This window comes from Pongo abelii, chromosome 20 (assembly GCF_028885655.2).
Source record: "Pongo abelii isolate AG06213 chromosome 20, NHGRI_mPonAbe1-v2.0_pri, whole genome shotgun sequence".
NCBI classification, from domain to species: domain Eukaryota; kingdom Metazoa; phylum Chordata; class Mammalia; order Primates; family Hominidae; genus Pongo; species Pongo abelii.
This window is the reverse complement of record NC_072005.2, coordinates 12,734,752-12,762,409: the sequence shown is the minus strand read 5'-3', so window position 1 is coordinate 12,762,409 and position 27,658 is coordinate 12,734,752. Positions and strand designations below refer to the sequence as shown.

At 53.7% G+C, this 27,658-nt stretch overlaps 1 protein-coding gene, 1 long non-coding RNA gene and 2 other non-coding genes across 16 annotated transcripts; 3 read left to right on the top strand and 1 right to left on the bottom strand.

Annotated features, from left to right (window-relative positions):
* Nucleotides 1-181: 181 nt before the first annotated feature.
* Nucleotides 182-25,286, top strand: TNPO2 (transportin 2). Of its 13 annotated transcripts, none has more exons than XM_063719986.1 (26): nucleotides 182-426; nucleotides 830-927; nucleotides 3,192-3,303; nucleotides 4,854-4,929; nucleotides 5,013-5,162; nucleotides 8,510-8,616; nucleotides 8,711-8,844; nucleotides 8,925-9,006; nucleotides 9,080-9,202; nucleotides 9,325-9,443; nucleotides 12,552-12,612; nucleotides 12,704-12,869; nucleotides 13,381-13,533; nucleotides 17,681-17,906; nucleotides 18,110-18,281; nucleotides 18,710-18,796; nucleotides 18,879-18,986; nucleotides 19,080-19,238; nucleotides 20,681-20,768; nucleotides 20,956-21,054; nucleotides 21,569-21,664; nucleotides 22,339-22,414; nucleotides 22,635-22,734; nucleotides 22,814-22,888; nucleotides 23,033-23,160; nucleotides 23,243-25,286. In XM_063719986.1, exons 3-25 carry the CDS (start codon nucleotides 3,205-3,207, stop codon nucleotides 23,138-23,140), a joined length of 2,664 nt encoding a protein of 887 aa, XP_063576056.1. In that variant the 5' UTR covers nucleotides 182-426; nucleotides 830-927; nucleotides 3,192-3,204; the 3' UTR covers nucleotides 23,141-23,160; nucleotides 23,243-25,286. The 13 variants fall into 13 exon arrangements, with proteins under 13 accessions (XP_063576056.1, XP_063576054.1, XP_063576055.1 ...); XM_063719984.1 differs by having other exon boundaries at nucleotides 196-422; nucleotides 22,309-22,414; XM_063719985.1 differs by having other exon boundaries at nucleotides 196-426; nucleotides 832-927; nucleotides 22,309-22,414.
* On the top strand, nucleotides 17,958-18,027 carry LOC112130295 (small nucleolar RNA SNORD41). Its single transcript, XR_002912561.1, has one exon. It is a non-coding gene; the product is annotated as a small nucleolar RNA SNORD41 (small nucleolar RNA).
* LOC129052058 (small nucleolar RNA ZL2) lies at nucleotides 20,810-20,886 on the top strand. The gene has a single exon (XR_008516776.1). It is a non-coding gene; the product is annotated as a small nucleolar RNA ZL2 (small nucleolar RNA).
* Nucleotides 24,105-27,421, bottom strand: LOC129051889 (uncharacterized). Its single transcript, XR_008516415.2, has 2 exons — nucleotides 26,344-27,421; nucleotides 24,105-25,354 (listed from the first exon to the last, which is right to left on the bottom strand). It is a non-coding gene; the product is annotated as an uncharacterized LOC129051889 (long non-coding RNA).
* Between the last annotated feature and the right edge of the window lie 237 nt (nucleotides 27,422-27,658).

Below are 27,658 nucleotides of genomic sequence, written 5' to 3'. Positions count from 1 at the left end.
TCTTATCGTTCACACCCGCCCCAGGAACCCCCAAATCCAGCCCCAGCTCCCCAGTCTCACTCTTCTGCTCCCCATGCACCTCGGTTGGTCTAGAGACCCTCCTGCCAATTTGATTCTCAGCCAAAACCCCAAAGCGCGGCGACCCTGGCGCATGGCAGGACGGGATTTGTAGTTCCAGGGCTTATCGGAGGGTGGGGGAGAGGGAGGCCTTTACGCATGCCTTGGTGGCGGCTTTCTGCACGTGTTTCTTAGCCCAGGTTTCAGTCCAGCGGAACTGGCTACCTCGGAATCCCAACTGCTCCTTTAGGGTGTCTTCCGAGATTCTCCGAGTGGAGTTAAGCGCCTGCCGACACTTCCCTAACCTTGGAGGCCCGGGACTCGCTTTTCATGAATGAACGGAGCCGGGACTGACTTTGCCTACGGCAAGTGGGTTGAGATAGCTGTTCCCCTCCTTCAGGCAGGGGCAAAAATTGACCTGTGCCTCTCTCGAGGGTCAAAAAGTTCCTCAGGGCAGGGTGGGTTGTTCTTTGGGATTAGAGCCGGTGAATTCATTAAATATCGGCTTAGGGAGGGGCTGAATACAGTAAAAGAACAGCCTTGAGCCTTGGAGGGTAAAGCCACGTTTTTAAGGAACAATTTAGAGCTGGCCAGGTCATGCTTAACTTGGATGATCTCTAATCGCGCGAACTGCTCTTATACCCATTTGACAAGTGGGGAAACTGAGGCTTCAAGTGGCAGGAGGTCTCCTACTTTGTTATCAGCAGGGCAGGGAGGGGAAACCAAGACGCTACAGGGTCTCCAGCTTTTTACCATCTGCTCCTCTCTCAAGAGAAGGAAAAACGGTGCCCTACTGTCTTCAGACGTCGCAACTTCATGACCCTGCCCTTGCCAGAATTTCCTGCGCTGTTCTACCTCATTCAACTTCAGGTAGGGAAAGGGATTAGGCGTGGTTAAAAGTTTATTTTATTAGTTCATTTTGTTTTATTCAAAAATTTATATCCTTGTGGCTTTTTCATCTCCTTGTAAAAACTATCAAACAGTACTGGAAAATAATGCAAAAAGTGGCAGAGGCTTCTGTAGGAACCCGGCTTGTCTCAGGCACTTACTTTGTCCTGCTTTCTTTCCTTTGTCTCTGGGGTATAAAGACCACGCTCAGCTCTTTCCTTGCGCACACACAGCGTACTCCTCCCAAGTACCTCTGGATGGGGGAAGGGAGGCACATTTCAATTTTTAGTGGAGGAAGGTGACAAGGAGGGCGCTGGCTCTGGCCGAGGGGTTCCTGGATCCATCACACACAGAAAGTCCCCACGCGCTACCAAACTCCTGGCTCCAGCTAAAGAGCTTGCGGTCAGGTCAGTGTAAGATGCTGGGAAAACGAGACACTAGGAGGACCGGCTGGCTAGAGAGGCCAAAGAAACGGCAACTCTTTGGTCACGTGACCGGGCCTCGTCTCAGCCCGGGTTACCCAAGTGCCAGGGCACGTGTGAAGGTTGAACCTTCCGATTGGCTCGGCGGGACCAGTTTGAACGGAGTACGGGAGCCGCGGCGGCTCACCTACGGCCGCGTTTTTCTTTTTTTTTTTCTTTCTTTCTTTTTTTTTTTTTTTTTTTTTTTTTTTTAAATTCTCTCTCTTTGGCTCCCTCCTTCCGCGCGAGTCTCCGGAGAAGCCGCAGCGCGAGTTGCCGCCGCTGCTGCCCGGGGCCGGGTAAGTGGGCCTCACTCAGAGCCCGACCCTCTTGGCCCCGGCTTGCGTCGACCCCCGCCGGGCACCGGGCCTGCGCCGCGCGCGGCCCGGGCGTCGGGGCCGCGCCCGACCGGGAAAGGCCGGGAACCCGGTTGGGCCCGATCCTCCTGGCAGCTAGAACGGGCCGGGCGGGGGAGGGGGGAACCGAGCAGAGCTTAGGGGGTGGGGCCTCGGAGCCAGGCCATGTCGGGGCTCCGCAAGAAGAGGGCCAGTGGGACTGCTGGGGTCGGGCTGGAGGGGATCTGATTGGGGGAAGCGTCTGGGGACTGCTTGGGGCCTGATTGGGGGACGTCGCGAGGATCGGGTGTGTGTAGGGGCCTGTTTCGGTGGGGCTTGGTTGGGTCTGATTGGGGGAGGCCGCACTGAAAAGTTGAGCGGGGAGGGGGGAGGGGAGCTCGTTGGGTCCTGACGGGGAGGGGCGTCAGACTTCGGCCTAGAGGGTTTTCCTGGATCTGACTTCGAGGCGTTGCTGGGATCCGTTGAGGGGAATGCCCCAGGGGGTGTTTACCCAGGCCGAACTGGGGGAGGCTGCAAGGATCGGACCAGGGGGTTACTGACACGAGGTGGTGGGGGGCTCGGCCGAACTTGACTGGGAGAGGCAACAGAGATCCGTCAGCAGGGGTTACTGCTGACAGGGTCGGAGGGGATTTCAGGGAGAGGCTTGGCCAGACCTGATTGGGGAAGGCGACTGGGATCCGTCCAGGGGGCTCCTATAGTAGGTTGGCCGGGCTTGGCTGGCTCCCATTCGAAGAGGCAGCAGAGACCTACCTGGGGACTGCTTTGGGCCTGATTAAGAGGAATCCTTAGAATTTGGCTAGGCCACAGAGGGGGATATCTGGCATCCACTGAACTTGAAGGGCAGGAACAGGGGACAGGAGAGATCAGGACGATCGTCTTGGGACGGTGCATCTGGGGAAGCTCAGAAATTGGACTAGGGCAGGAGGCCTCTGGGATCTGGCAGAGGTTAAGGGCCGAGTGTCGGGGGAAGGGGACTCTTCAGGGACTGTGCCTGCACGGAAGAGACCACGGGGGCCGGGGCGCTATCACGGTCTGGGGCGGGGCCCCTGGATGTGGAGGCGGCTGGGCCCTCGCCCAGCCGCTGCGAGGGAGGTGGAAGCCTTCGGACTCGGAGCCGGGGTCGGCGGCATGGGCCACCCTGGGACGAGGGCTCTTCGCTGGGTCCCATGAGGATCCGCCGGGCCCCGCCGCCGCCGCCTGTGGCCCGTTTCCACCTCCCCCCTCCCGCGCTCCCGAGCCCGCGACTGCGCGGCCGAGGATGGCGCAGCTGGCGGGGACCCCGCACTTGGGCGGGCGTGGATCGGAGGCCTCCGCCGGTCCGCCGAGGGCGTTCCCGTCGTCATGCGGCCACCGCGGCCTCAGGGGCTCCACCTGGGTCTCACACGGAGCCCCAGAGACCCAGCGCTGACCCCGGCCCCTACCTCCGCAGCTTGCCTTGCGCCATGGACTGGCAGCCAGACGAGCAGGGCCTGCAGCAGGTCCTGCAGCTGCTCAAAGACTCACAGTCGCCCAACACAGCCACTCAGCGCATCGTGCAGGATGTATCCTTCCTTCCTTCCGGGGCTGGGGGAACCGGGTAGATGTGTGCAGTTTCCAAAGGCCAGAGAGAGAAAGAGAGGGACTGACTCCCCTAGTCCCCAGATTTTTTCTGCTGTGCGGAGGATCTGCCCTGGACAGAGAAGGATTACAATTCCTGGGTCCCATTTCCAGAGCTGCGGGGATTGTTATAGAAAATGATGAAAATTCCTAATGTTAATCGAACGCTAGCATCTACTCCATTAACTATTAAAGTAGGCCCTGGCCCAACGGGGTGGCTCATGCCTGTAATTGGAGCACTTTGGTAGGCCGAGGCAGGTAGATCGCTTGAGCCCAGGAGTTTGAGACCAGCTTGGGCAATATAGGGAGACCCCATCTCTACAAAAAAATACAAAAAATAGCTGGGTGTGGTGGCATGCACATGTAGTCCCAGCTACTTGGGAGGTTGAGGTGGGAGGATGGCTAGAGCCCAGGAGGTAGAGGTTGTGGTGAGCTGAGATTGTGCCACTGTACTCCAGCCACCCTGGGCGACAGAGCCAGACCCTGTCTCAAAGAAAAGATATATAGGCCAGGCGCGGTGGCTCACACCTGTAATCCCAGCAGTTTGGGAGGCCGAGGCGGACGGATCACCTGAGGTCAGGAGTTTTGAGACCAGCCTGGCCAACATGGAGAAACCCTGTCTCTACTAAAAATACAAAAATTAAGCCAGATGTGGTGGCAGAAGCCTGTAATCTCAGCTAATCGGGAGGCTGAGGCAGGAGAATCACTTGAACCTGGGAGGCGGAGGTTGCAGTGAGCTGAGATCGTGCCACTGCACTCCAGCCTAAGTGACAGAGTGAGACTCTGTCTGAAAATAAATAAATAAACAAACAAATATTTAAACCATGAGCATGACTCACCCCAAAATTTGGATTCCCTCTTTAAAAAAAAAAAAAATAGGCATCATGGCCTGTTAGTGGGGAGAGCTGACTAGTAGCTGCCACTTTAAGAGGAGTGGGATTCTCCTTCCCTCTCCTGCTCTGGCTGCGTCTTCAGGAGTGGATGGGAAACCCAGACATTTCCACCCAACTCCTTGTATGATTTTTTTTTTTTTGAGATGGAGTCTTGCTCTGTCGCCCAGACTGGAGTGCAGAGGTGCAATCTTGGCTCACTGCAACCTTCACCTGCTGGGTTCAAGCAATTCTTCTGCATCAGCCTCCCAAGTAGCTGGGAATAGAGGCATGCACACATCATGCCCAGATAATTTTCTTGTATGTTTAGTAGAGATGGGGTTTCACCATGCTGGCCAGGCTAGTCTCGAACTCCTGACCTTGTGATCCGCCCGCCTTGGCCTCCCAAAAAGTGCTGGGATTACAGGTGTAGGCCACCGCGCCCGGCCCCTTATATGAATTTGACGTGTCTGAGGTGCTCTGTGTCATTGTGGGCTTATTAGGGAGCGGGATCCCCCAGGAGCTGGCAGCCTGGTCCCAGTGGTCAGAGATAGTGTCAGGTACATAGTGAGGGGGCCTGGCTGGGGGAAGGCCTCTGTCTTCCAAGACCCTTAACAGCCTGGCAGAAACTCAAACAACTCAATCAGTTTCCTGACTTCAACAACTACCTGATTTTCGTCCTGACCAGACTCAAGTCAGAAGGTACGCCCTCTGCTCCCTTCCATGCGATCGGGACCCTGCTTTCTCCCCCGTGGGCCCCTGAACCTCAGCCTTCCTCCTCCCAGATGAGCCAACGCGCTCTCTCAGTGGCCTCATCCTCAAGAACAATGTGAAGGCACACTATCAGAGCTTCCCACCACCTGTGGCAGACTTCATCAAACAGGAGTGTCTCAACAACATTGGCGACGCCTCCTCGCTCATCCGAGCCACCATTGGTGAGAGGGGCAGCGGGGGTTGGCCTCTGAGGACACACTGAACTCTCACTTCTCAGCATGTTAAGTGTAATGCTTCATGGAATGCTCCGGCACCCTCTATGGTAGTACTATTACTATTGCCATTTGATAGATGAGGAAGCTGAGGCGCTGAGCTATTAAGGGACCTGTCTGGGTAAGCAGCAGAAGTCAGAAACAGCTGAGGCATTGCAGGGCCACGCTCTGGAACCACTCCCTCCTGAAACAGTCCTTCTTGCCTCTGAGACAGTCATGCAACATCTAGAGTTTTGTGTTCGGCCTTGGGCTGAGTGCTAAAGGTATAGAAGTCAAAATAATGCAGGTTTTGTTTCAGGTGCAACGGAATTAGGTTTTCAGCAGAGCCTTTTCTGACTCTTGGAAGGTGGCCTGAGGAAGTTACAGAAAGATGACTAAGAATTGGCTCATGCCTGTAATCCCAGCAACTTTGGGAGGTCAGCGTAGGCAAATCACCAGAGGTTGAGTTCAATATCAGCCTGGCCAACATGGTGAAACCCTGTCTCTACTTAAAATACAAAAAACTTAGCTGGCCAGGCATGGTGGCTCACGCCTGTAATCCCAGCATTTTGGGAGGCCGAGGTGGGCGGATCACAAGGTCAGGAAATTGAGACCATCCTGGCCAACATGGTGAAACCCCATCTCTACTAAAAATACAAAAAATTAGCTGGGCGTGGTGGCATTCGCCTGTGGTCCCAGCTACTCGGGAGGCTGAGGCAGGAGAATCACTTGAACCCAGGAGTTGGAGGTTACAGTGAGGTGACATGGCGCCACTGCACTCCAGCCTGGCAATACAGCGAGACTCCGTCTCAAAAAAAAAAAAAATTAGCTGGGCGTGGTGGTGAACATCTATAATCTCAGCTACTCAGGAGGCTGAGGCAGGAGAATTGCTTGAACCCAGGAGGCAGAGTTTGCAGTGAGCCGAGATTGCGGCACTACACTCCAGCCTGGGCAACAGAGCAAGACTTCGTCTCAAAAAAAACTAAATAAAATAAAAATAAAAAAAATGACTTTTGGCTGGGTGTGGTAACTCACGCCTATAGTCCTAGCACTTTGGGAGGCCAAGGCAGGCGGATCACTTGAGATCAGGAGTTGGAGACTAGCCTGGCCTACATGGTGAAACTCCGTTTCTACTGAAAATACAAAAAATTAGTTGGGAATTACAGCTGGTGGGCACCTGTAATCCCAGCTACTCGAGAGGCTGAGGCAGGAGAATCGCTTGAGCCCGGGAGGCAGAGGTTGCAGTGAGCCAAGATAATGCTACTGTACTGCATCCTGGGCAACAGACTGAGATTCCATCTCAAAAATAAAAAGTAACTTTTAGTCCCGCAAAAACCCCCTCCCAGGCCAGAAGTAGGATCTGGACTTCCTGAGCTCATTCTATGTGCCAGGCTCTTTGCTAAGTCATTGAAACTTACTGATCCAGGCTGAGCGCGGTGGTTCACGCCTCTAATCCCAGCACCTTGGGAGGCTGAGGCGGGTGGATCACTTTAGGTCAGGAGTTCAAGACCAGCCTGGCCAACATGGTGAAACTCTATCTCTACTAAAAATACAAAAATTTGCTGAGTGTGGCAGCGGGCACCTGTAATCCCAGCTACTTCGGAGGCTGAGGCAGGAGAATTACCTGAACTCGGGAGATGGAGGTTGCAGTGAGCCAAGATTGCGCCACTGCCCTCCAGCCTGGACTACAGAGTGAGAATCCATCTCAAAAAAAAAAAAAAAAGAGAGAGAAAAAGAAACCCACTGATAACCTTAGTTAGGAGGCTGGTTTTCTTTATGTCTTCTGAGGGCTGGAAGCACTGAGGCACACAGAGTGAGGGGATGTGGCTAAGGTTCCACAGTCCTCACTGTGTACCTACCCACTGCAGGGAGCACCTTTCTCTCATTGACAGTTTCCACCCTTGGGAAACACTGCCATCTCGTGGCAGCAAATACCATCTCTGCACTTAACAGAACTCATATCCAGCTCTGTCACCAGATATGTGCACTGTCCTGGCACCTCAGATGCCTGCTGTACGTAACTCCTGGATGTCTAATAGGCAGTACAAGCATCCCTGCCACCTTCCTGCCCTTACTTCCTTTCCCTCTCTCATCATGCCTGTCCTTACGCCAGGCCTTTGCACCATAGAGTCCCCTGCCTCAGATGCCCTTTCCCCAGAAACCTGGATGATTCCTCCCTCGCCTCCTTCACCTCCTTCAGGTCTTGGCTCAGATATCAAGATGTCACCTCAATGAGGCCTGCTCTGGCCACCCAATTTAAAGTTGCTATCTTCACCTACAGCCCTTTCTCACCATCTTTTCTGCTGTATTTCCCCACTTAGTCCTTGGCATGTGGCCCCTCCCAGTTTTTTGTTTTTGTTTTTGAAATGGAGTCTTGCTCCGTCCCAGGCTGGAATGCTGTGGTGTGATCTCTGCTCACTGCAACCTCTGCCTCCCGGGTTCAAGTGATTCTCCTGCCTCGGCCTCCCGAGTAGCTGGGATTACTGGTGCCCCCCCACCACGCCAAGCTAATTTTTGTATTTTTAGTAGAGACGGGGTTTCACCACGTTGGCCAGGCTGGTCTCGAACTCCTGACCTCAAGTGATCCACCCACCTCGGTCCCCCAAAGTGCTGGGATTACAGGCATGAGCCGCCCATGCACGGCCCCTCCCAGTTTTTTTTGCTAATTTATCTTTACTTCATAGCTTGCTTCCAGCTCCCAAGGGTGAGGATTTTGTATTTTGCTCTGTGCTGTGCCTCAGGCCCTGGAACAGAGTTGACTCACAGTAAGGCTCAGGGTGCTTACTGAGTCAAGGAGTACCCTTCTACCTATGTCAAGGCCAGGAGTGGTGGCTCACGCCTGTAATCTCAGTGTTTTTGGAGGCCGAGGCAGGAGGATTGCTTGAGGCCAGGAGTGGTGGCTCACGCCTGTAATCTCAGTGTTTTTGGAGGCCGAGGCAGGAGGATTGCTTGAGGCCAGGAGTTTTAGGCCAGCCTGGGCAACATAGTGAGATCCCATCTCTACAAACAATTTTAAAAATTAGTTGGGCATGGTGGCATGTGCCTGCAGTCCCAGCTACTTACGAGGCTGAGACGGGAAGATGGCTTGAGGCCAGGAGTTTGAGGCTGCTGTGGACTATTGATTGTGCCACAGCAATCCAGCCTGGGCAACAGAGCTAACTCTATCTCTTAAAAAAAAAAAAAAAAAGGAGGGAGAATGTGGAGAGCATACATGGGCTAGGGAACAGAAAGGCAGCACTGGGGGTGCCCAGTGGGAGGGGGAGGTGCTGGGCAGCCCCCGCCCAGCCTCAGGCAGCGTCCTTTCCCGGCCGCCCCAGGCATTCTCATCACCACCATCGCTTCCAAGGGTGAGCTGCAGATGTGGCCTGAGCTGCTGCCCCAGCTCTGCAACCTGCTTAACTCGGAGGATTACAACACTTGTGAGGTAGGCGAGAAGCTATGGATGGCCAGAGTGGGTACTGGGGGGCTGGGACCACCACCCACCACCCACCTTTTTCTCTCTGCCCCTCTGCACTCAGGGAGCCTTTGGAGCCCTGCAGAAGATCTGCGAAGACTCATCAGAGCTTCTGGACAGTGACGCCCTCAACAGGCCCCTCAACATCATGATCCCCAAGTTCCTGCAGTTCTTCAAGCACTGCAGTCCCAAGATCCGGTGGGTGCAGCTCCCTGGGGGCTTCCGGAGAGCCTGGAGTGGGCAGGGTCAGGGTGACCCACGTGTCTGCTCCCCGCCAGGTCCCACGCCATCGCCTGCGTGAACCAGTTCATCATGGACCGGGCCCAGGCACTGATGGACAATATTGACACCTTCATCGAGGTGGGCCACTGGGCTGGGGGTGGGCAGGGCGAGGACTGATGGCCCCTACAGCTGACCCTGTTCCTCCCTGCAGCACCTATTTGCCCTGGCCGTGGATGATGACCCCGAGGTGCGGAAGAATGTGTGCCGCGCCCTGGTGATGCTTCTGGAAGTGCGGATCGACAGGCTCATCCCCCACATGCACAGCATCATCCAGGTGTGCATGATTGAGGCCAGCCCAGGCGGGCAGGCAGGGGGCCGGTGGCAGGGGGGCCGCTGGCAGGGGTCAGGGAGCCACCCCCAGCCAGGCCAGGCCTCAGCTTCTCCCCCCTACCACAGTACATGTTGCAGAGGACCCAGGACCATGATGAGAACGTTGCCCTTGAGGCCTGTGAGTTCTGGCTGACGCTGGCCGAGCAGCCCATCTGCAAGGAAGTCCTGGCCTCCCATCTGGTCCAGTGAGTGCTGCTGCTGCCCACTGTCCCACCCCAGCTTCGACCCCTTGCTATGCCTCTGCCTTCCCTTCTGGTCACCTGCTGTGCTTCTCTCAGTCCACATCCTTGTCAGTTTAAAGTCAGTATATATTTATGTGTAAGTGGTAAGAATGCCACTTTTTGAAGACTTCAAAATTAGGTAACTGATAGGTGGAAAGAAATGAAAAATCAATGGCCACGCGTGGTGGCTGACGCCTGTAATCCTAGCACTTTGGGAGGCCGAGGCGGGCAGATCACGAGGTCGGGAGATCGAGACCAGCCTGGCTAACACAGTGAAACCCCGTTTCTACTAAAAATACGAAAAATTAGCTGGGCGTGGTGGCCTGCACTTGTAGTCCCAGCTGCTCGGGAGGGTGAGGCAGGAGAATCACTTGAACCCAGGAGGCTGAGGTTGCAGTGAGCCAAGGTCGCGCCACTGCACTCCAGCCTGGGTGACAGAGCAAGACTCCATCTTAAAAAAAAAAAAAAAAGAAAAATCAACAAAGGCTTTAGGTATGGCTGTATCCAGGAGCTCAAAGGATGTGAAAGGCATCTGTGTGGTCTCAGATCTGCTTCCCTTGTGTTGGCTTCATTCTTAGGCACAACCTTCCCTCTGGGTAGTGCTGTAGCCTTCTGTGCCCTTCCAGCTTAGGAACTTTAGAGTGAAGAAATTTTCGACCAGTGTTTCCAACAAAAGTCCTAAAACTGACCCTCCTTGACAAACTTGGATTGCTTGCCTCTCTCCAAATCATTGTTTTCCCTTTTATTTTGAGACAAAGTTTTGCTCTGTCATCCAGGCTGCAGTGGAGTGGCATAATCATGGCTCACTGCAGCCTTGACCTCCCAGCTGAAGCAATCCTCCTACCTCAGCCTCCCTAGTAGCTGGGATTACAGGCACATCCCACCACACCCAGCTAATCTTTTCTAAGTTTTAGTAGAGATGAGGTCTTGCTAAGTTGCTTGGGCTGGTCTCGAATCCCTGACCTCAAGCAGTCCTCCTGTCTTGGTCTCCTAAAGTGTTGAGATTACAGGTGCGAGCCACTGCACCCAGCCCCCAAGTCATTATTATTATTATTTTCAAATTTTTGTTTTTGAGATGGAGTCTCACTCTGCTGCCCAGGCTGGAGTGCAGTGGCTACAATCTCGGCTTACTGCAACCTCCACCTCTCGGGTTCAAGCGATTCTCCTGCCTCAGCCTCCTGAGTAGCTGGGATTACAGGTGACTGCCACCATGCTCAGCTAATTTTTGTATTTTTAGTAGAGACAGGGTTTCACCATGTTGGTTAGGCCGGTGTCGAACTCCTGAGCTCGTGATCCACATGCCTCGGCCTCCCAAAGTGCTGGGATTACGGCCATGAACCACCATGCCTGGCCTTATTTTATTTATTTATTTATTTATTTATTTATTTGAGACAGAGAGTCTCACTCTGTGGCCCAGGCTGGAGTGCAGTGGCGCAATCTTGGCGCACTGCAACCTCCACCTCCCGGGTTCAAGAGATTCTCCTGCCTCAGCCTCCCAAAGTAGCTTGGATTACAGATGCGTGCCACCATGCTGGGCTAATTTTTTTTAATTTTAATTTTAATTTTTACTTATTTATTTATTTGGAGATGAAGTCTCGCTCTGTCACCCAGGCTGGAGTGCAGTGGCGCGATCTTGGCTCACTGCAACCTCCACCTCCCGGGTTCAAGTGATTCTCCTGCCTCAGCCTCCCAAGTAGCTGGGATTACAGATGCGTGCCACCACGCTGGGCTAATTTTTTTTAATTTTAATTTTAATTTTTTTTATTTATATATTTGGAGATGAAGTCTCGCTCTGTCACCCAGGCTGGAGTGCGGTGGCGCCATCTGCACTTACTGCAACCTCCGCCTCCCAGGTTCAAGCGATTCTCCTGCCTCAGCCTCCCAAGTAGCTGAGACTACAGGCGAGCGCCACCAAGCCCAGCTGATTTTTTGTATTTTTAGTAGAGACGTGGTTTCGCTGCGTTAGCCAGGATGGTCTTGATCTCCTGACCTTGTGATCCGCCCGTCTCAGCCCACCAAAGTGCTGGGATTACAGGCATGAGCCACCGTGCCAGGCCAATTTTTTTTATTTTTAGTAGAGACGGGTTTTCACCATGTTGGCCAGGCTGGTCTCGAACTCCTGACCTTGTGTTCTGCCCACTTTGGCTTCCCAAAGTGCTAGGATTACAGGCGTGAGTCACCGCGCCCAGCATATTGTATTTTTATTTATTTATTTATTTATTATTCATTAGAGGTGAGGTCTCACTATATTGTCCCGATTGGTCTCAAACTTATGGGCTCAGGCAGTCCTCCTGCATTGGTCTCCCAAAGTGCTATAATGACAGATGTGGCCCCCGTGCCCAGCCCCAAATTATTATTGATAACAGTCTAGGCTGGGCGGACGGCTCCTGGGGAGTGATGAGACCTAGATGAGCAGGTGATGAAGGCTCTGTCACTTACAACTCTGGGCTGCAGCTGAGGGGCTGGCTGTCTAGTGTGTTTGCTCCCCTACCCTGGCTAGTCTCTGCCCTATCTCAGGAAAGTTGCCAGGAATAGGACCACACGTCCCTGCCTTAATGTTGTGCTAGGGAGCAGGCACCATACCAAGATTTTCAGTGTATTCAGGGGTCTGTAATTCACTGAGTGGCCAGGCCTGGGTCAAGAGCTTTCCTGAAGGCTGAGTGACACGGCTCACGCCTGTAATCCTAGTACTTTGGGAAGCTGAGGCAGGAGGATTGCATGAGCCCAGGAGTGTGAGGCTGTGGTGAGCTGTGATCGCACCAGTGCACTCCAGCCTGGGTGATAGGGTTAGACCCTGCTTCTAAAAAAAAAAAAAAAAAAACCTTTCTGTGGAGGCAGGAGTGGTATCATTTATATCCTAATCATAGCGGCAGAGACTAGATTCCGATAATTCCCCAGAGGGAAATGGATCGATTTGCACCTAGCAGTACCATCATGCCCTGCAGGGTCTGCTCTGTGGCTGATTGGGGGGCTGGTCACCGTTGGCACCTGTTTGCCTCCTCCCCAAGCTGTGCCTCCCCCCAACTTTTGCTACGGCCCCTGCATCCCCATAAACAGCCCCTCTCTGTGCAGGTTGATCCCCATCTTGGTGAATGGGATGAAGTACTCGGAAATTGACATCATCCTGCTCAAGGTCAGGCAGGGCCCACCCAGCATGGGTGGGCATGGGTGTGGGTGTCGTGGCTGTGGTCCCCAAAGTACTTAACAGTCTGCCTGTCCCCCAGGGGGATGTGGAGGAGGATGAGGCCGTCCCCGACAGTGAGCAGGACATCAAGCCACGTTTCCACAAGTCACGCACGGTCACACTGCCCCACGAGGCTGAGCGGCCTGATGGCTCCGAGGATGCGGAGGATGACGATGATGATGATGCTCTGTCCGACTGGAATTTGAGTGTGTGCCCCTGCCTGGGGGTGCGGGTGGGGTGGCAAACCCTGGACTCCCTCTTGGGAGGTGACTAGAAGCTGAGGCAGAAGCTGATTAGAAGCTGATCGTGGCCGGGCGCAGTGGCTCACGCCTGTAATCCCAGGACTTTGGAAGGCTTGAGGTGGGCGGATCATGAGGTCAGGAGATTGAGACTATCCTGGCTAACACAGTGAAACCCCGTCTCTACTAAAAATACAAAAAATTAGCCAGGCGTGGTGGCAGGCGCCTGTAGTCCCAGCTACTCGGAGGCTGAGGCAGGAGAATGGCATGAACCCGGGAGGCGGAGCTTGCAGTGAGCCGAGATAGCGCCACTGCACTCCGGCCTGGGCGAAAAAGTGAGACTCCGTCTCAAAAAAACAACAAAAGTTGATCGTGAAGATTCTGATCATGATCTCTGATCCTGGGAGTGCAGTCAAGGAGGGTCGGCCTCCTGCCTGAGGGGCTGCCCTGAGCCTCCCCATTGTCCCCCCTTCCCCAGGGAAGTGCTCAGCGGCTGCACTGGACGTCCTCGCCAATGTCTTCCGGGAGGAACTGCTGCCCCACCTACTCCCGCTACTCAAAGGCCTCCTCTTCCACCCTGAGTGGGTGGTCAAGGAGTCGGGCATCCTGGTGCTCGGCGCCATTGCTGAAGGTGAGTACGCCTGATCTCTGAGCCCTGTGCTGGCATGAGACTGTAGGGCTGGCCCACATTACTGGCCACACCGATGCCTCAGTTCTCCCTGGAGGCCTACTCACCCCACTCCAAACAGCTCTGAGATCTCAATTCTCCCCTTGGTTTTTGGGCCTGAAAGGAACCCCTGGAGCCCCACAGTGCAAGGCCTCTTGTTCATTCTCGCAGGCACGCAGTTCTTTCATGTTGTAAGCATAATTACAGCAACAGTGATAATAACAGCAGGCACAGCTGCATGCTTGCCTCGTGCACTTATGTAGACAAACATCCTTGGCCCTCATCACCACCTGATGAGGTGGGTGCTAGATCCCAGTTTCAACGATGGGGAAACTGAGGTACAGAAAGATTGATGCCACTTCCTTACAGTCACCCAGGGTGTGTCTGGGCCTTAAACCTGTTCCTGGCTGCCAGGCTGGCCTGCCAGAGTTAGTAGTAACCCGTGGTAGGTGGTATTTCATCAAATTCAACCTGGTATCTTGTAATCGGTGGGGTTTTCAGGCTCCCATGGTCCCGATGGGACATAAAACTTGTTACAGGAGGGCTTTGTGAGTCCGTTGGAGGCATGATATACCATTGCCTCAACATCCAGACCTGTGCCAAAAATTTCAGGCATGGCAGCAAAAACCTTCAACCTTGTAAGCTTTCAAAATTTGTCTAAAATTTGTCTAGTTACTGTGGTGCACGCCTGTAATCCCAGCTACTCAGGAGGCTGAAGCAGGACAACTGCTTTAGCCCAGGAGTCCGAGACCAGCCTGGGCAACATAGGGAAACCCTCTTTCTACAAAAAATTTGTTAAAAAGGCCAGGTGTGGTGGCTCATGCCTGTAATCCTAGCAATTTGGGAAGCTGAGGCAGGCAGATCGTTTGAGCCCAGGTGTTCAAGACCAGCCTGGGCAATATAGTGAGACCTCATATCTACCAAAAAAAAAGAACCTGATAAAATTAGCTGGCGTGGTGGTAAGTGCCTGTAGTCCCAACTAATTGGGAGGCTGAGGTGAGAGGTCGAGGCTGCAGTGAGCCATGATTGCGCCACTGCGTTCCAGCATGGAGAACAGAGTAAGACCCTATCTCAAAAAAAAATTGTCTAAAGAAATGTTTCGACATGTGATATGTGTTTAATGTATCTCATATCTCATGTTAATAGGGTATATATCACACAATACATTTACATATGTTAATAGATTACATAAGCTGTGTTATTTATTTATTTATTTATTTATTTATTTGAGACTGTGTCTTGCTTTCTCGCCAGGCTGGGGTGCAGTGGCACAATCTCGGCTCACTGCAACCTCCACCTCCCAGGTTCAAGTGATTCTCCTGCCTCAGCCTCCTGAGTAGCTGGGACTACAGGTGCCTGCCACCACACCCAGCTAATTTTTTTGTATTTTTAGTAGAGACAGGGTTTCACTACATTGGCCAGGATGGTCTCAATCTCCTGACCTCATGATCTGCCTTCCTTGGCCTCCCAAAGTGCTGGGATTACAGGTGTGAGCCACCTTGCCCAGCCAGCCACCGCGCCTGGCCTCTATTTTTCTTTTGTTTTTGAGATGGAGTCTCGCTCTTATCGCTCAGGCTGGAGTGCAGTGGTGTGATCTTGGCTCACTGCAACAACATTCTGCCTCCCGGGTTCAAGCAATTCTCCTGCCTCAGCCTCCAGAGTAGCTTGGGATTATAGGAATTCACCACCAGGCCTGGCCAATTTCTTTTTTTTTTTTTTTGTGAGACGGAGTTTTGCTCTTACTGCCCAGGCTGGAGTGCAATGGCACAATCTTCACTCACTGCAACCTCTGCCTTCCGAGTTCCAGAGATTCTCCTGCCTCAGCCCCCCAAGTAGTTGGAATTACAGGAGTCCACCACCACACCCGGCTGATTTTTTGTATTTTTAGCAGAGACGGGGTTTCTTTCACCATGTTGGTCAAGCTGGTTTCGAACTCCTGACCTCAGGTGATCCATCCACCTCAGCTTCCCAGAGTGCTGGGATTACAGGCGTGAGCCACCACACCCGGCCTGTATTACATGTTTATGGTAAAAAGATCTATAGGAGTTGAGCTCAAACTGGTAAACATAGATCTTGTGTCTTGGATTATTGGGGGATGTGCTATTATCTTTGTTCTCTTTAAATAAAAGAGCAGTGTTCGTGATCTTTAAAAAAAAAAAAAAAAAAAAAAAAAAGCTGGGTGTGGTGGCTCAAGCCTGTAATCCCAGCACTCTGGGAGGCCAAGGCGGGTATATCACCTGATGTCAGGGGGTTCAAGACCAGCATGGCCAACATGGCAAAACCCCATCTCTGCTAAAAATACAAAAATTAACCAGGCATGGTGGTGCATACTTGTAGTCCTAGCTATTGGGAGGCTGAGGCACGAGAATCACTTGAACCTGGGAGGCAGAGGTTGCAGTGAGTGGAGATCACACCACTGCACTCCTCCTTGGGGGACAGAGTGAGACTCTGTCTCAAAGAAAACATTAAAAATTTTTTTAAAATGGCTGGGCACAGTGGCTCATGCCTGTAATCCCAGCACTTTGGGAGGCCGAGGCGGGTGAATCAACTAAGGTCAGGAGTTCGAGACCAGCCTGGCTAACACGGCGAAACCTCGTCTCTACTAAAAATACGAAAAATTAGCCACGCGTGGTGGCCCACAACTGTAATCCCAGCTACTCGAGAGGTTGAGGCAGGAAAATTGCTTGAATCCGGGAGGCGGAGGTTGCAGTGTGCCAAGATTGTGCAACTGTACTTCAGCTTGGGCAATAGAGCAAGACTCCGTCTCAAAAAAAAATAATAATAATAAATTAAAAAATTAAACAAAAATAAGGAGAAATAGAAAAATCACAAACGGCTGGACACCTGTAATCGCAGCACTCTGGGAGGCTGAGGTGGGATCATGTGAGGTTGGGATTTTAAGACCAGTCTAGCCAACATGGTGAAACCCCATCTCTACTAAAAATACAAAAATTAGTCAGGTATGGTGGCGGGCGCCTGTAATCCCAGCTACTTGGGAGGCTTAGGCAGGAAATCACTTCAACCCAGGAGGCAGAGGCTGCAGTGAGCCCAGATCACACCATTGCACTCTAGCCTGGGCAACAGAGCAAGACTCCATCTCAAAAAAAAAAAAAAAGAAAAAGAAAACAAACATCTTAAGAACAGTTTCGGCCGGGCGCATTGGCTCACGCCTGTAATCCCAGCACTTTGGGAGGCCGAGGCGGGCGGATCACGAAGTCAGGAGATCGAGACCATCCTGGCTAACACGGTGAAACCCCGTCTCTACTAAAAATACAAAAAATTAGCCGGGCATGGTGGCGGGCGCCTGTAGTCCCAGCTACTCGGGAGGCTGAGGCAGGAGAATGGCGTGAACCCTGAGGGGTGGAGCCTGCAGTGAGCCAAGATCGCGTCATTGCACTGCAGCCTGGGCGACAGAGCAAGACTCCGTCTCAAAAAAAAAAAAACAGTTTCAAATGCAAAGTGCTTTTATTACATTTGGGTCACTGCTGCCCCATAAAACCCCACTCACTATGTAACGGAGCCAATTTTGAATTCACACATGAATTCAGTTAACGCATGAATTGAATTAACACAATAACACGGGGCTCTTTGGCTGGGCGCGGTGGCTCACGTCTGTAATCCCAGCACTTTGGGAGGCCAGGGTGGGTGGATCATGAGGTCAGGAGACTGAGACCATCCTGGTCAACATGGTAAAACCCTGTCTCTACTAAAAATATAAAAAATTCCCCGGGCATTGTGGCAGGGGCCTGTAATCCCAGCTACTTGGGAGGCTGAGGCAAGAGAATTGTTTGAACCAGGAGGTGAAGGTTGCAGTGAGCCATGATCATACCACTGCACCCCAGCCTGGGCGACAGAGGGAGACTCTTCCTCCAAAAAAAAAATAAAGATAACTCGGGGCTTTGGGATGAGAGGCTTCTGCTGTTTCCCTTCCTGTGCCTTCCTTTACCTGGCTCTGTGAAATGAGTCTGGGCCAGTGATTTAACCTCTAAGCCTCAGTTTCTCTATATGTTGTGTGCGGCTGACTCTTCTCTCCATGGGGTGGGTGTGGCTGGGCCCAGCTTGCTCCTGGGGCCCAATCAAACTGCCCCCTCTTGGTTCCCTTTCCTTGTAGGCTGCATGCAGGGCATGGTGCCCTACCTGCCCGAGCTGATCCCGCACCTGATCCAGTGCCTGTCGGATAAGAAGGCCTTGGTCCGCTCCATTGCCTGCTGGACACTGAGCCGCTATGCCCACTGGGTGGTCAGCCAGCCACCCGACATGCACCTCAAGCCCCTGATGACAGAGCTGCTCAAACGCATCCTGGATGGCAACAAGAGGGTGCAGGAGGCGGCCTGCAGGTGACCCTGGACCCCTGATCCCACAGCCCCCACTCTCCCCCAGCCACCCTCTGGGAAGTGATGACACCTGTGACTGTTGATGTGGAACTGATTTATCTTGTATTCGTACTGGCTGATCCTGAGTTGCCCTCCCCCACTGCCCATGGCCCAGTGTCACCTGCCATGGTCCACTGAGCCCCCCGCCTCATCCTCCCTCCCGCCAGTGCTTTTGCCACCCTGGAGGAAGAGGCCTGCACGGAGCTGGTGCCCTACCTCAGCTACATCCTGGACACCCTTGTCTTTGCCTTTGGGAAATACCAGCACAAGAACCTGCTCATCCTCTACGACGCCATTGGCACCCTGGCCGACTCTGTAGGCCACCACCTCAACCAGCCGGTAAGACCCCAGAGCGGCTCCCGCCTCCCGATCCCCGTGCCCCTGGGCATCCAGTGACCTGGTGGCAACCCCGTGTTGCACGCCAGGGATGTGGCCGTGACCTCAACAGGCAGACAGACAGACCCGGCCCCGCCCTCGCCCTGCTCCCAGTCTAGTGGGGGAGAAAGACAGTTATGAGACAGCGTGGTAAGTGCTGTGCTTCGGGAACCAGGAGGCGGTGACCTACGCTCCCAGGGGGGTGGGGTGGGGAGGGCAGTGCTTGGACAGGTGACAAGAATGAAGACCTCGAGGTCTGGCCGGATGGCAGGCCTTTCAGGGTCCTATGAGCCACGGTGAGGCACTCAGGCCTCATCACTCGGGCAACAGGTGCCTGAGTCACAGTCTGCCACCCCGACCCAGGGAGCGCCAATTTCGTGCTCCCTCTCCAGGAATACATCCAGAAGCTGATGCCCCCACTGATCCAGAAGTGGAATGAGCTCAAGGACGAAGACAAGGACCTCTTCCCCCTGCTGGAGGTGAGTGGGCTCCTGCCCCTCACCCGAAGCCCGTCCTGCCCACCCCGCCTGAGTTCTCCCCACCTGCCTTCCTCCCTGCCAGTGTCTGTCATCGGTGGCCACCGCCCTGCAGAGTGGCTTCCTGCCTTATTGTGAGCCCGTCTACCAGCGCTGCGTCACCCTTGTGCAGAAGACACTGGCTCAGGCCATGGTGAGCACCCCTAGGCCCGTCACCTGTGTTTCTGCATTGGCCTGCCTCGGGGCTGCTCCACTCACCCGTGCCCCTGTCCCCATCTGTGTCTAGATGTACACCCAGCACCCCGAGCAGTATGAGGCTCCCGACAAGGACTTCATGATCGTAGCACTGGATCTGCTCAGCGGCCTGGCTGAGGGCCTGGGTGGTCACGTGGAGCAGCTGGTGGCCCGCAGCAACATCATGACATTGCTGTTCCAGTGCATGCAGGTGGCTGGGGACCTGGACAGTGATGACACCCAGCAGCCTGCGTGGGCTGCCCCTGGTGGGGAGTCAGGGCCTGGTTGTGCCCAAAGGAAATCAGGGAAAAGGCGCTGTTCTAATTATTTTAAAGAGTAATCCTGGAGGCCGAGGCAGGAGGATTGCTTGAGCCCAGGAGTTTGAGACCAGCCTGGGCAACATAGTGAAACCCCAGTTCTAAAATTAAAAAAAAATTTTTTTAAAAAGCAAACAGTTTTGAAAATAGAAAGTATGAGGCCGGGTGCTCATGCCTGTAATCCAGCACTTTGGGAGGCTGTGGCGGGTGAATCACTTGAGGTCAGGAGTTTGAGACTAGCCTGGCCAACACGGTGAAATCCCGTCTCTACTGAAAATACAAAAATTAGTCGGGTATGGTGGCGGGCACCTGTAATCCCAGCTACTTGGGAGGCTGAGGCAGGAGAATTGCCTGAACCCAGGAGGCGGAGGTTGCAGTGAGCTGAGATCATGTCACTGCACTCCAGCCTGGGCAATAAACTGAGACTCTGTCTTCAAAAAAAGAAAGAAAGAAAGAAAATAGAAAACGTGAAAGCCCAAGTCCCTGCCCCAGCGCAGTTGGCTCTCCGTATCTGTGGGTTCTACATCCCAAGATTCAAGCAACCTCAGATTGAAAATACTCAGAGGAAAAATTACATCTGTACTGAACGCATACAGAAGTTTGTTCTTGTTATTCCCTAAACAATACAGTATAACAACTATTCCCATACTGTTGACATTGTATTAGATATAAGTGATTTAGAGATGATGGTAAATGTACAGGAGAATGTGCATAGGTGCATATGCAAACACTATGCCGCACCCACCGCCCCCCACCTTTTTTTTGAGACAGAGTCTCACTCTGTCACCCAGGCTGGAGTGCAATGGTGTGATCTCGGCTCACTGCAAACTCCACCTCCAGGGTTCAAGCAGTTCTCCTGCCTCAGCCTCTCAAGAAGCTGGGACTACACGTGTGTCCCACTATGCCTGGCTAATTTTATTGTATTTTTAGTAAAGACAGGGTTTTGCCATGTTGGCCAGGCTGGTCTCAAACTCCTGACCTCAAGTGATCTGCCTGCCTCGGCCTGCCAAAGTGCTGGAGATTACAGGCATGAGCCACTGCGCCTGGCCCTAACACTATGCCACTTTATATCAAGGACTTGCACATCCGTGGATTTTTATATCTGCAGGGACCTGGAAAGAATCCCCCACGGACACTGAGGGATGACCGTTGGGGCACTGCCAATGCAGTGGGGCACTGCAGATGTGGTCTGGAGGCTAGGGAGGTTAAGGAACAGCTGGGAGCCCTAGAACTGGAAAGTGGCAGAGGCTGGACATGCACCAGGGACTGTGCCCTCTGAGCTGTCCTGGTTAGGAGGAAGGGAGCCTAGCCACACTGATCTTTCTTGAATCCCTAGGACTCGATGCCTGAGGTCCGGCAGAGCTCCTTTGCCCTCCTGGGAGACCTCACCAAAGCCTGCTTCATCCATGTCAAGCCCTGTATCGGTACGACACTCGCCTTGTCCCTAACCCATGACCCCAGCCCCGGCCTCAAGTGATGGAGAGCAATACCCGGGGATGACTGTGACCACATTGGGATGTATTCGTACTGTCTGATGGGGCCTGCTGGACTAGGTCCTGCAGCTTACCCTGGCTGGCCCTCCTTCTCAGCACCCCTGTTTCTCCCCACTAGCCGAGTTCATGCCTATTCTGGGCACCAACCTGAACCCAGAGTTCATCTCCGTCTGCAACAACGCCACCTGGGCCATTGGTGAAATCTGCATGCAGATGGGTGAGTGCCCTGCAAGTGGCAACACGCTCCCCACATTAGCCTGTTCTCAACCTGGGGGTGGGACCCTAGCTCTGACTGACAGCTTCCTTCAAGGGAAGTCTCTGGGGGGTCGTCAGGGGTGGAGCCAAGCAGAAAGGTCATTTGTGATTGGCTTCTCCAAAGAGGAGGGATAGGAGGGCTGTTCTGATTGGGCCGTTTTGTGTAGTTGGCTAAAAGACTCATTCGGATTGGTTGGGTGACTTTGGCTTTTTTTTTTTTTCCTTTGACTTGGACAGCGTGTTGTCACCTTTGCGACTCTAGAGAAGCCTCTGATGTTTGGAGGGTGTGGGTCTGTCCCTGGTTGGCCAGGGATTCTGGGTGGGGATTAGCCGGAGAAGGTCTTTTGTTTCCTCGCTGGTAGTGGTTGGCCAGTCTCTAGTTGGAACTGGGGCGAGTGGTGAGTGAGGTGGGGCGGCCCCCTGGCCCCCTGTGGGTGGCGGGGGCTGTGCAGGGCTCTGATTGGGTGCTCCCCCAGGGGCAGAGATGCAGCCTTATGTGCAGATGGTCCTCAACAACCTGGTGGAGATCATTAACCGACCCAACACACCCAAGACACTGCTGGAAAACACAGGTGGGCACCTGGCCCGGCTGCTGCCTGCACCCCTGCCCGCCTTCTGGAGGTGGGGTTCTGGGCTGGGAAGGGCATCAGAAAGAGGCTTGTCAAGGAACCAAGGAGGGTGTCTGGAAGTACCTGGAAGGGGGCACTGGGAGAAGCCCCAAGAAAGATGCAGCCTCAGGCTGGGTGCAATGGCTCATGCCTGTAATCTCAGCACTTTGGGAGGCAGATCACCTGAGGTCAGGAGTTCGAGACTAGCCTGGCCAACGTGGTGAAACCCTATCTCTACTAAAAAATACAAAAATTAGCCAAGGGTAATGGCACGTGCCTGCAATCCCAGCTACTAAGGAGGCTGAGGCAGGTTGCAGTGAGCCAAGATGTTGCCACTGCACTCCAGCCTGGGCAACAGAGCAAGACTCCATCTCAAAAACAAAACAAAACAAAACGGAAAGAAAGAAAAGGGAAAGGAAAGAAAGAAAGATAGATGTAGAGAGACCTGGGAAGAGACTCAGGTGTGATGAGGAGGACCCCTGGCTGGGCCAAGCCTGGGGGACCAGGGTGGCTGCAGTAGCCATTCCCTTGGGGCTCATGGGGCGGGGCTTGGTGCCTTGTGCCAGAGGCCCTGCCACGTACCGTCCCGGGGCCGCTCGGGGTTGCAGGTCGCCTGACGAGTCCCTCTGCCATTCCAGCCATCACCATCGGCCGCTTGGGCTACGTGTGCCCCCAGGAGGTGGCACCCATGCTGCAGCAGTTCATCCGGCCTTGGTGTGTGTCCACGTGTCAAGCCTGCTGTGTGGTGGGCGGGACGGGCCCAACCCCCTCCCTCGCCTGTGCACTTCCAGCCCCATCTGCCTACTGACCCCCTGCCCTGCCCCACCCCCACAGATGCATGTCCCAGGCCCACTCACTGATCCCCAGTGACCCAGCCCTCCACAGACGCATGCCCTGCCTGCCCTCTGACCTCCAGCTGCTCACCTTCCCACAGGTGCACGTCCCTCAGGAACATCAGGGACAACGAGGAGAAGGACTCAGCCTTCCGCGGCATCTGCATGATGATCGGTGTCAACCCGGGGGGCGTTGTGCAGGTTGGGGCAGCTGGGCTCTGAGGGCAGGCGCGGGCGCTGGGCTCGGGCGGCCCCTCACCTGGGATCCGTCACGTTTCAGGACTTTATTTTCTTCTGCGATGCTGTAGCCTCCTGGGTGAGCCCAAAGGATGACCTTCGGGACATGTTTTATAAGGTGAGGCTCTGACTGGGCCCTGATCTAGTTCTGGGAGCAGGCAGGGCTGAGACCATCTGGTAACAATGGGGCCTGGGGATGGGGGAAGAGGCGCACTCCCCTTGTTCTGCCCCTGCCTACCCCTCACCACCACCCTCCCCACAGATTCTCCACGGCTTCAAAGACCAAGTTGGGGAAGATAACTGGCAGCAGTTCTCTGAGCAATTCCCGCCGCTGCTCAAGGAGAGGCTGGCGGCTTTCTACGGGGTCTAGGTGATCATGGAGACTGCCAGGTGAGGAGACTGCAGCTGGCAAGTCAGCACTGTCTTGGGGGCCGAAAGGTCCCAGGCCATGACCTTCCTCCTCCCCCTGCAGGTTTCTGTCTGCGTCGTCGTCGGAGGGATTACTGGGGAGTGCGCTGCATCCGGAAGTCGCTGTGCCCTGGTTGAGGGGGGTTAGGGAGGAGTGAGTGGGACTCAAATCCAGATGCCTTCCCCGTCCGTCCGTCCGTCCGTCCATCCGTCCACCTGCCCTCCTGGCAGGTGGGTGGGGCCACCATGCTCATCCTATAAACGGGGAGGTGGGGGGGACTTCTGGTGGGCAGGGGCCCCTGGGCTGTAATAGGGTCATCTCTGGCAGCCCACTTGGGCCAGCTACATGGGAGGGAGGAATTACACAGCTGACCGAATCCGGCTTCAGAGGAGGTGAGGGAGGAGCAGGTCAGGAGGGGGGGCCCTTGTAGGGAGCGTACACTCACACAGACACACGTGGCCACACGCATGTGCGGGTGCCATAACCGGCGAGGCTGGGCCAGCCGCTCCACTATTTCCCCGACTGCATGGAGACTAGAATTAGTGAACCCCTGAGTTAACCCGTAAGGCCTTCCGTGTAACCTGCATCTAGAGTTTAAGAAGCTTCTGCTGTTTTGCTGGAATTGGCGGTGACTGGGGAGGGCTGGGTGGGTGGGGGGCCTCAGGCGGGATCTCGGGGCGGGGGGAGGAGGATGGTGACCTTGGGAGTCGCCCTGTCAGCACGCACATGCTTGGGACCCGCTCCACACACTTCCTGCCAGCTTTGTTGCAGCCTCAGCTGGTGTGTCTCCGTCCTTGTCCTAGCCTAGCTTGCAGGGTGAGAACCACTGGAGTGGCTGGGGCTGGCCAGAGGTCACCGTTTCTCCTTCCTGTGTGCTCCAGTGGCTTTTGAAGACACTGGGTTGGGACCTTTTTCCTGAAGAGAGCTGGGTGTAGCCAGAGCTACTGGCACCTACCCCTAGCATCTCTCTCTGTAAGCAGCTTCAGGGGCAGTCCATTTCTCTGTGCTTCTGAAAGCCCCCTTCTCACGTTTCAGGCCCGAGTTTTAACTCAAGGGCTGGGGCAGGGGCATTTGATTGATGATGACAGAGGACACAGGTTTATGCTTTGCCAGCAAAAAGGAAAACCAAGGCTTGGTGGAAGGGAAAGGTGGTGTGTCCCCTGTTCCCTACTCCATCTCCCTGGGACTTCCTGCTCATCATAGTACCCAGTGAGCCCAGAGATCCTACTAGACTGGGTCAGCAATTCTAGAGAACCTTCTGGAATAGTCTGGGAACATGGTCAAGGTGGGAGGGGCTCCCCTAGAGAGGGTGGGGGTGTAGTTACTTCCCAGTTGGCCAGAAAACTAGGCCCTGCAGACCCCCTTAGCATTTTTTCCCTTTTTTTCCTTCCCTGCTTTCTACTTCTTTGGGGAGCCCCTTGTGTTTTGGAGTTTGACTGGAGTCTCGCATCCTGGGGCCTGCTCCATCCATCCCTCCTGGGCGCCAGACCCTCCATCCGAGCCCTGTGTCTTTCCATAGTCAGGGTCAGGCCCTGCCTCTATTCCAAGGGGCACTCAGTACACATTCCATAAATTAGCTGGGTGTCCCTGCACGCCCACCCCATGAAACTTGAGCAGGTCTCTGGAAGCCATTTGTTAAAAAAAAAAAAAAGTTTTAAAAATACCTTTTAATTTTATGGTAATTCCAGTTCTTTGGAGCATCCTCTGCTGGGTCTTGGGGTGTGTGGATGGATTGGCTATCTGATGGGATTGGTAACCCCCCGCTACTCAAGATGGGGGGATACAAACACCTTCAGGGAAGGGGAGCCTGGTTCTTCTCGTTTTCCTTTTTTTTTTTTTTTTAAAAAAAAAACTATTTAATTTTTTAATTTATTTTTGGTTATTTTTTGCACAATGAAGTTTCAGCTTCTCAACCTTCTCCCCTACCCAGGGCTGTGGACCCAGACTGGCCTTGAGCCACAGTCCCTCTTTCCCTCCTCACCCTCTTCCCCCTGCGGGCTCCCGGGTCTGTCCATTTGTTACTGTGCTGTGCTGGGGATTGGCGCCGAGGTGGCGTGAGATTCCACTTGTGTAGAACTTTGTTGAGTAAAGATCAGTTTCTTGTGAACTCCTTAGTCTGCGGCTTCCTGTGTCCTTGGCTTTGGTGGTGAAGAAATGTCGGGGGCACCGGGGATACTTGAGAGTGGGAAGATAGATGAATGGGAAAGATGGAAGATTAAATCTGTAACATACATGAAATGTGCAGCTCATTCTCTGGGACTTCAACTCACTAAGAGTGAGCCATTAGTGTCACTGCCCAGGTTCAAGATGCCCCTCTGCCGTACTCTAAACTAAGTGGTAAGGGGTGAGGCCTTGCCGCACTCTTATCATCAGCTGACCCTGGGTCAGGGTTTTCGTAGAAGACTCAGCCCAGCCCCAGGCCTGATGGTAATTTAATTAATATTAATTACAATTACTCAGGCAAATGGAAGTAGTTTCTGCTGTGGGGGAAAAAAAACCCACAATCTTCAGAATAAAATCTTGTTTTTTTTGAGACCGGATCTTGCTCCCTCACCCAGGCTGGAGTGCAGTGGCGTAATCATGGCTCAGTGCAGCCTCAACCTCCCTGGCTCAAGCAATCCTCCCACCTCAGCCACCCAAGTAGCTGGGACTACAGGTGTATGCCACCATGCTGGCTAATTTTTGTATTTTTTGTAGAGGGGGTTTTCGCTATGTTGCCGAGGCTGGTCTTGAACTCCTGGGCTCAAGCAATCCACCTGCTTTAGCCTCCCAAAGTGCTGGGATTACAGGTGTGGGCCACCGCCCCCAGCCAAAATAAAATCTTACTGCAACCTTGGTGTGGCCCAAAGATCAACGTGGGAAAATTTAAAAATACTGACACATATCCAATATTCAACAAATAAGGCCTGCATTCTAGTGAGAGGATAGACTATAAAAAGTGGAACTGTGCTAAATCCTATAGAGAAAAACAGGAAGGCAGAGAGAATGGTGGGGGAACAGTTGAAATCTTATGTAGGGTGACCTGCAAAGGCCACACTGAGAAGACGATGTTTGAACAGAGCCAGGTAGAGAAGAGTGTCAAGTAGAGGAAACAGCAAGGACTGCTCAGATGACCTACGTGGATTGGTTAGCTGCCTGGCTCAAAAGAGGCTTTCAGTAAATACCTGCAGTTTTTTTGTTTGAGATGGAGTTTTGTTCTTGTTGCCCAAGCTGGAGTGCAATGGTGCCATCTCGGCTTACTGCAACCTCTGCCTCCCAGGCTCAAGTGATTCTCCTGCCTCAGCCTCTCGAGCAGCTGAGATTACAGGTGCCTGCCACCACGCCCGGCCAATTCTTTGTATTTTTAGTAGAGATGGGGTTTCAACGTGTTGGCCAGGCTGGTCTTGAACTCCTGACCTCAGGTGATTAACCCACCTTGCCTCTCGAAGTGGTGGGATTACAGGCCTGGGCCATCGCACCCAGCCAACATGCTGTTTTAATAAGTGTGATGTTAGGCCGGGCGCAGTGGCTTACGCCTGTAATCCCATCACTTCGGGAGGCTGAGGCGGGTGGATCACGAGGTCAGGAGTTTGAGACCAGCCTGGCCAACATAGTGCGACCCCATCTCTACTAAAAAATACAAAAATTAGCCGGGTGTGGTGGCGCGCGCCTGTATTCCCAGCTACTCTGGAGGCTGAGGCAGGAGAATCGCTTGAACCCGGGAGGCGGAGGTTGCAGCCAGCCGAGATTGCGCCACTGCACACCAGCCAGGGCGACAGTGTGAGACTTAGTCTCAAAAAAAAAAAGTGATGTTATTGTTAAAAGTAACTTTCTGCCGGGCGCAGTGGCTCATGCCTGTGATCCCAGCACTTTGGGAGGCCGAGGCGGGCGGATCACAAGGTCAGGAGATTGAGACCATCCTGGCTAATACGGTGAAACCCGTCCCTACTGAAAATACAAAAATTAGTTCATCTGGGCGCGGTGGCTCACGCCTGTAATCCCAGCTCTCAGGGAGGCAGAGGCGGGAGGATAGCTTGAGCCCAGGAGTTCGAGACCTGCCTGGGCAATATAGCAAGACCCCGTTCTCCACAAAAAGGAAGACAAAAAAAATAATAAGCATAAAAATTAGTTCGGCGTGGTGGCGTACTCCTGTAGTCCCAGCTACTCGGCAGGCTGAGGGGCAGGAGAATCGCTTGAACCCGGGAGGTGGAGGTTGCGGTGAGCTGAGATCGCGCCACTGCACTCCAGCCTGGGCGACAGAGTGAGACTCCGTCTCAAAAAAGAAAAAAAAAGGTAGCTTTCCACCAGGCGCGGTGGTTCACGCCTGTAATCCTGGTACTTTGGGAGACCAAGTTGGGGGCGGATAGCTTGAGCTCAGGAGTTCGAGACCAGCCTGGACAACGTAGTGAAACCCTGTCTTTACAAAAGAATACAAAAATTAGCCGGGTGTGGTGGTGCGCGCCTGTAGTCCCAGCTACTTGAGGGGCCGAGGCGGAAGAT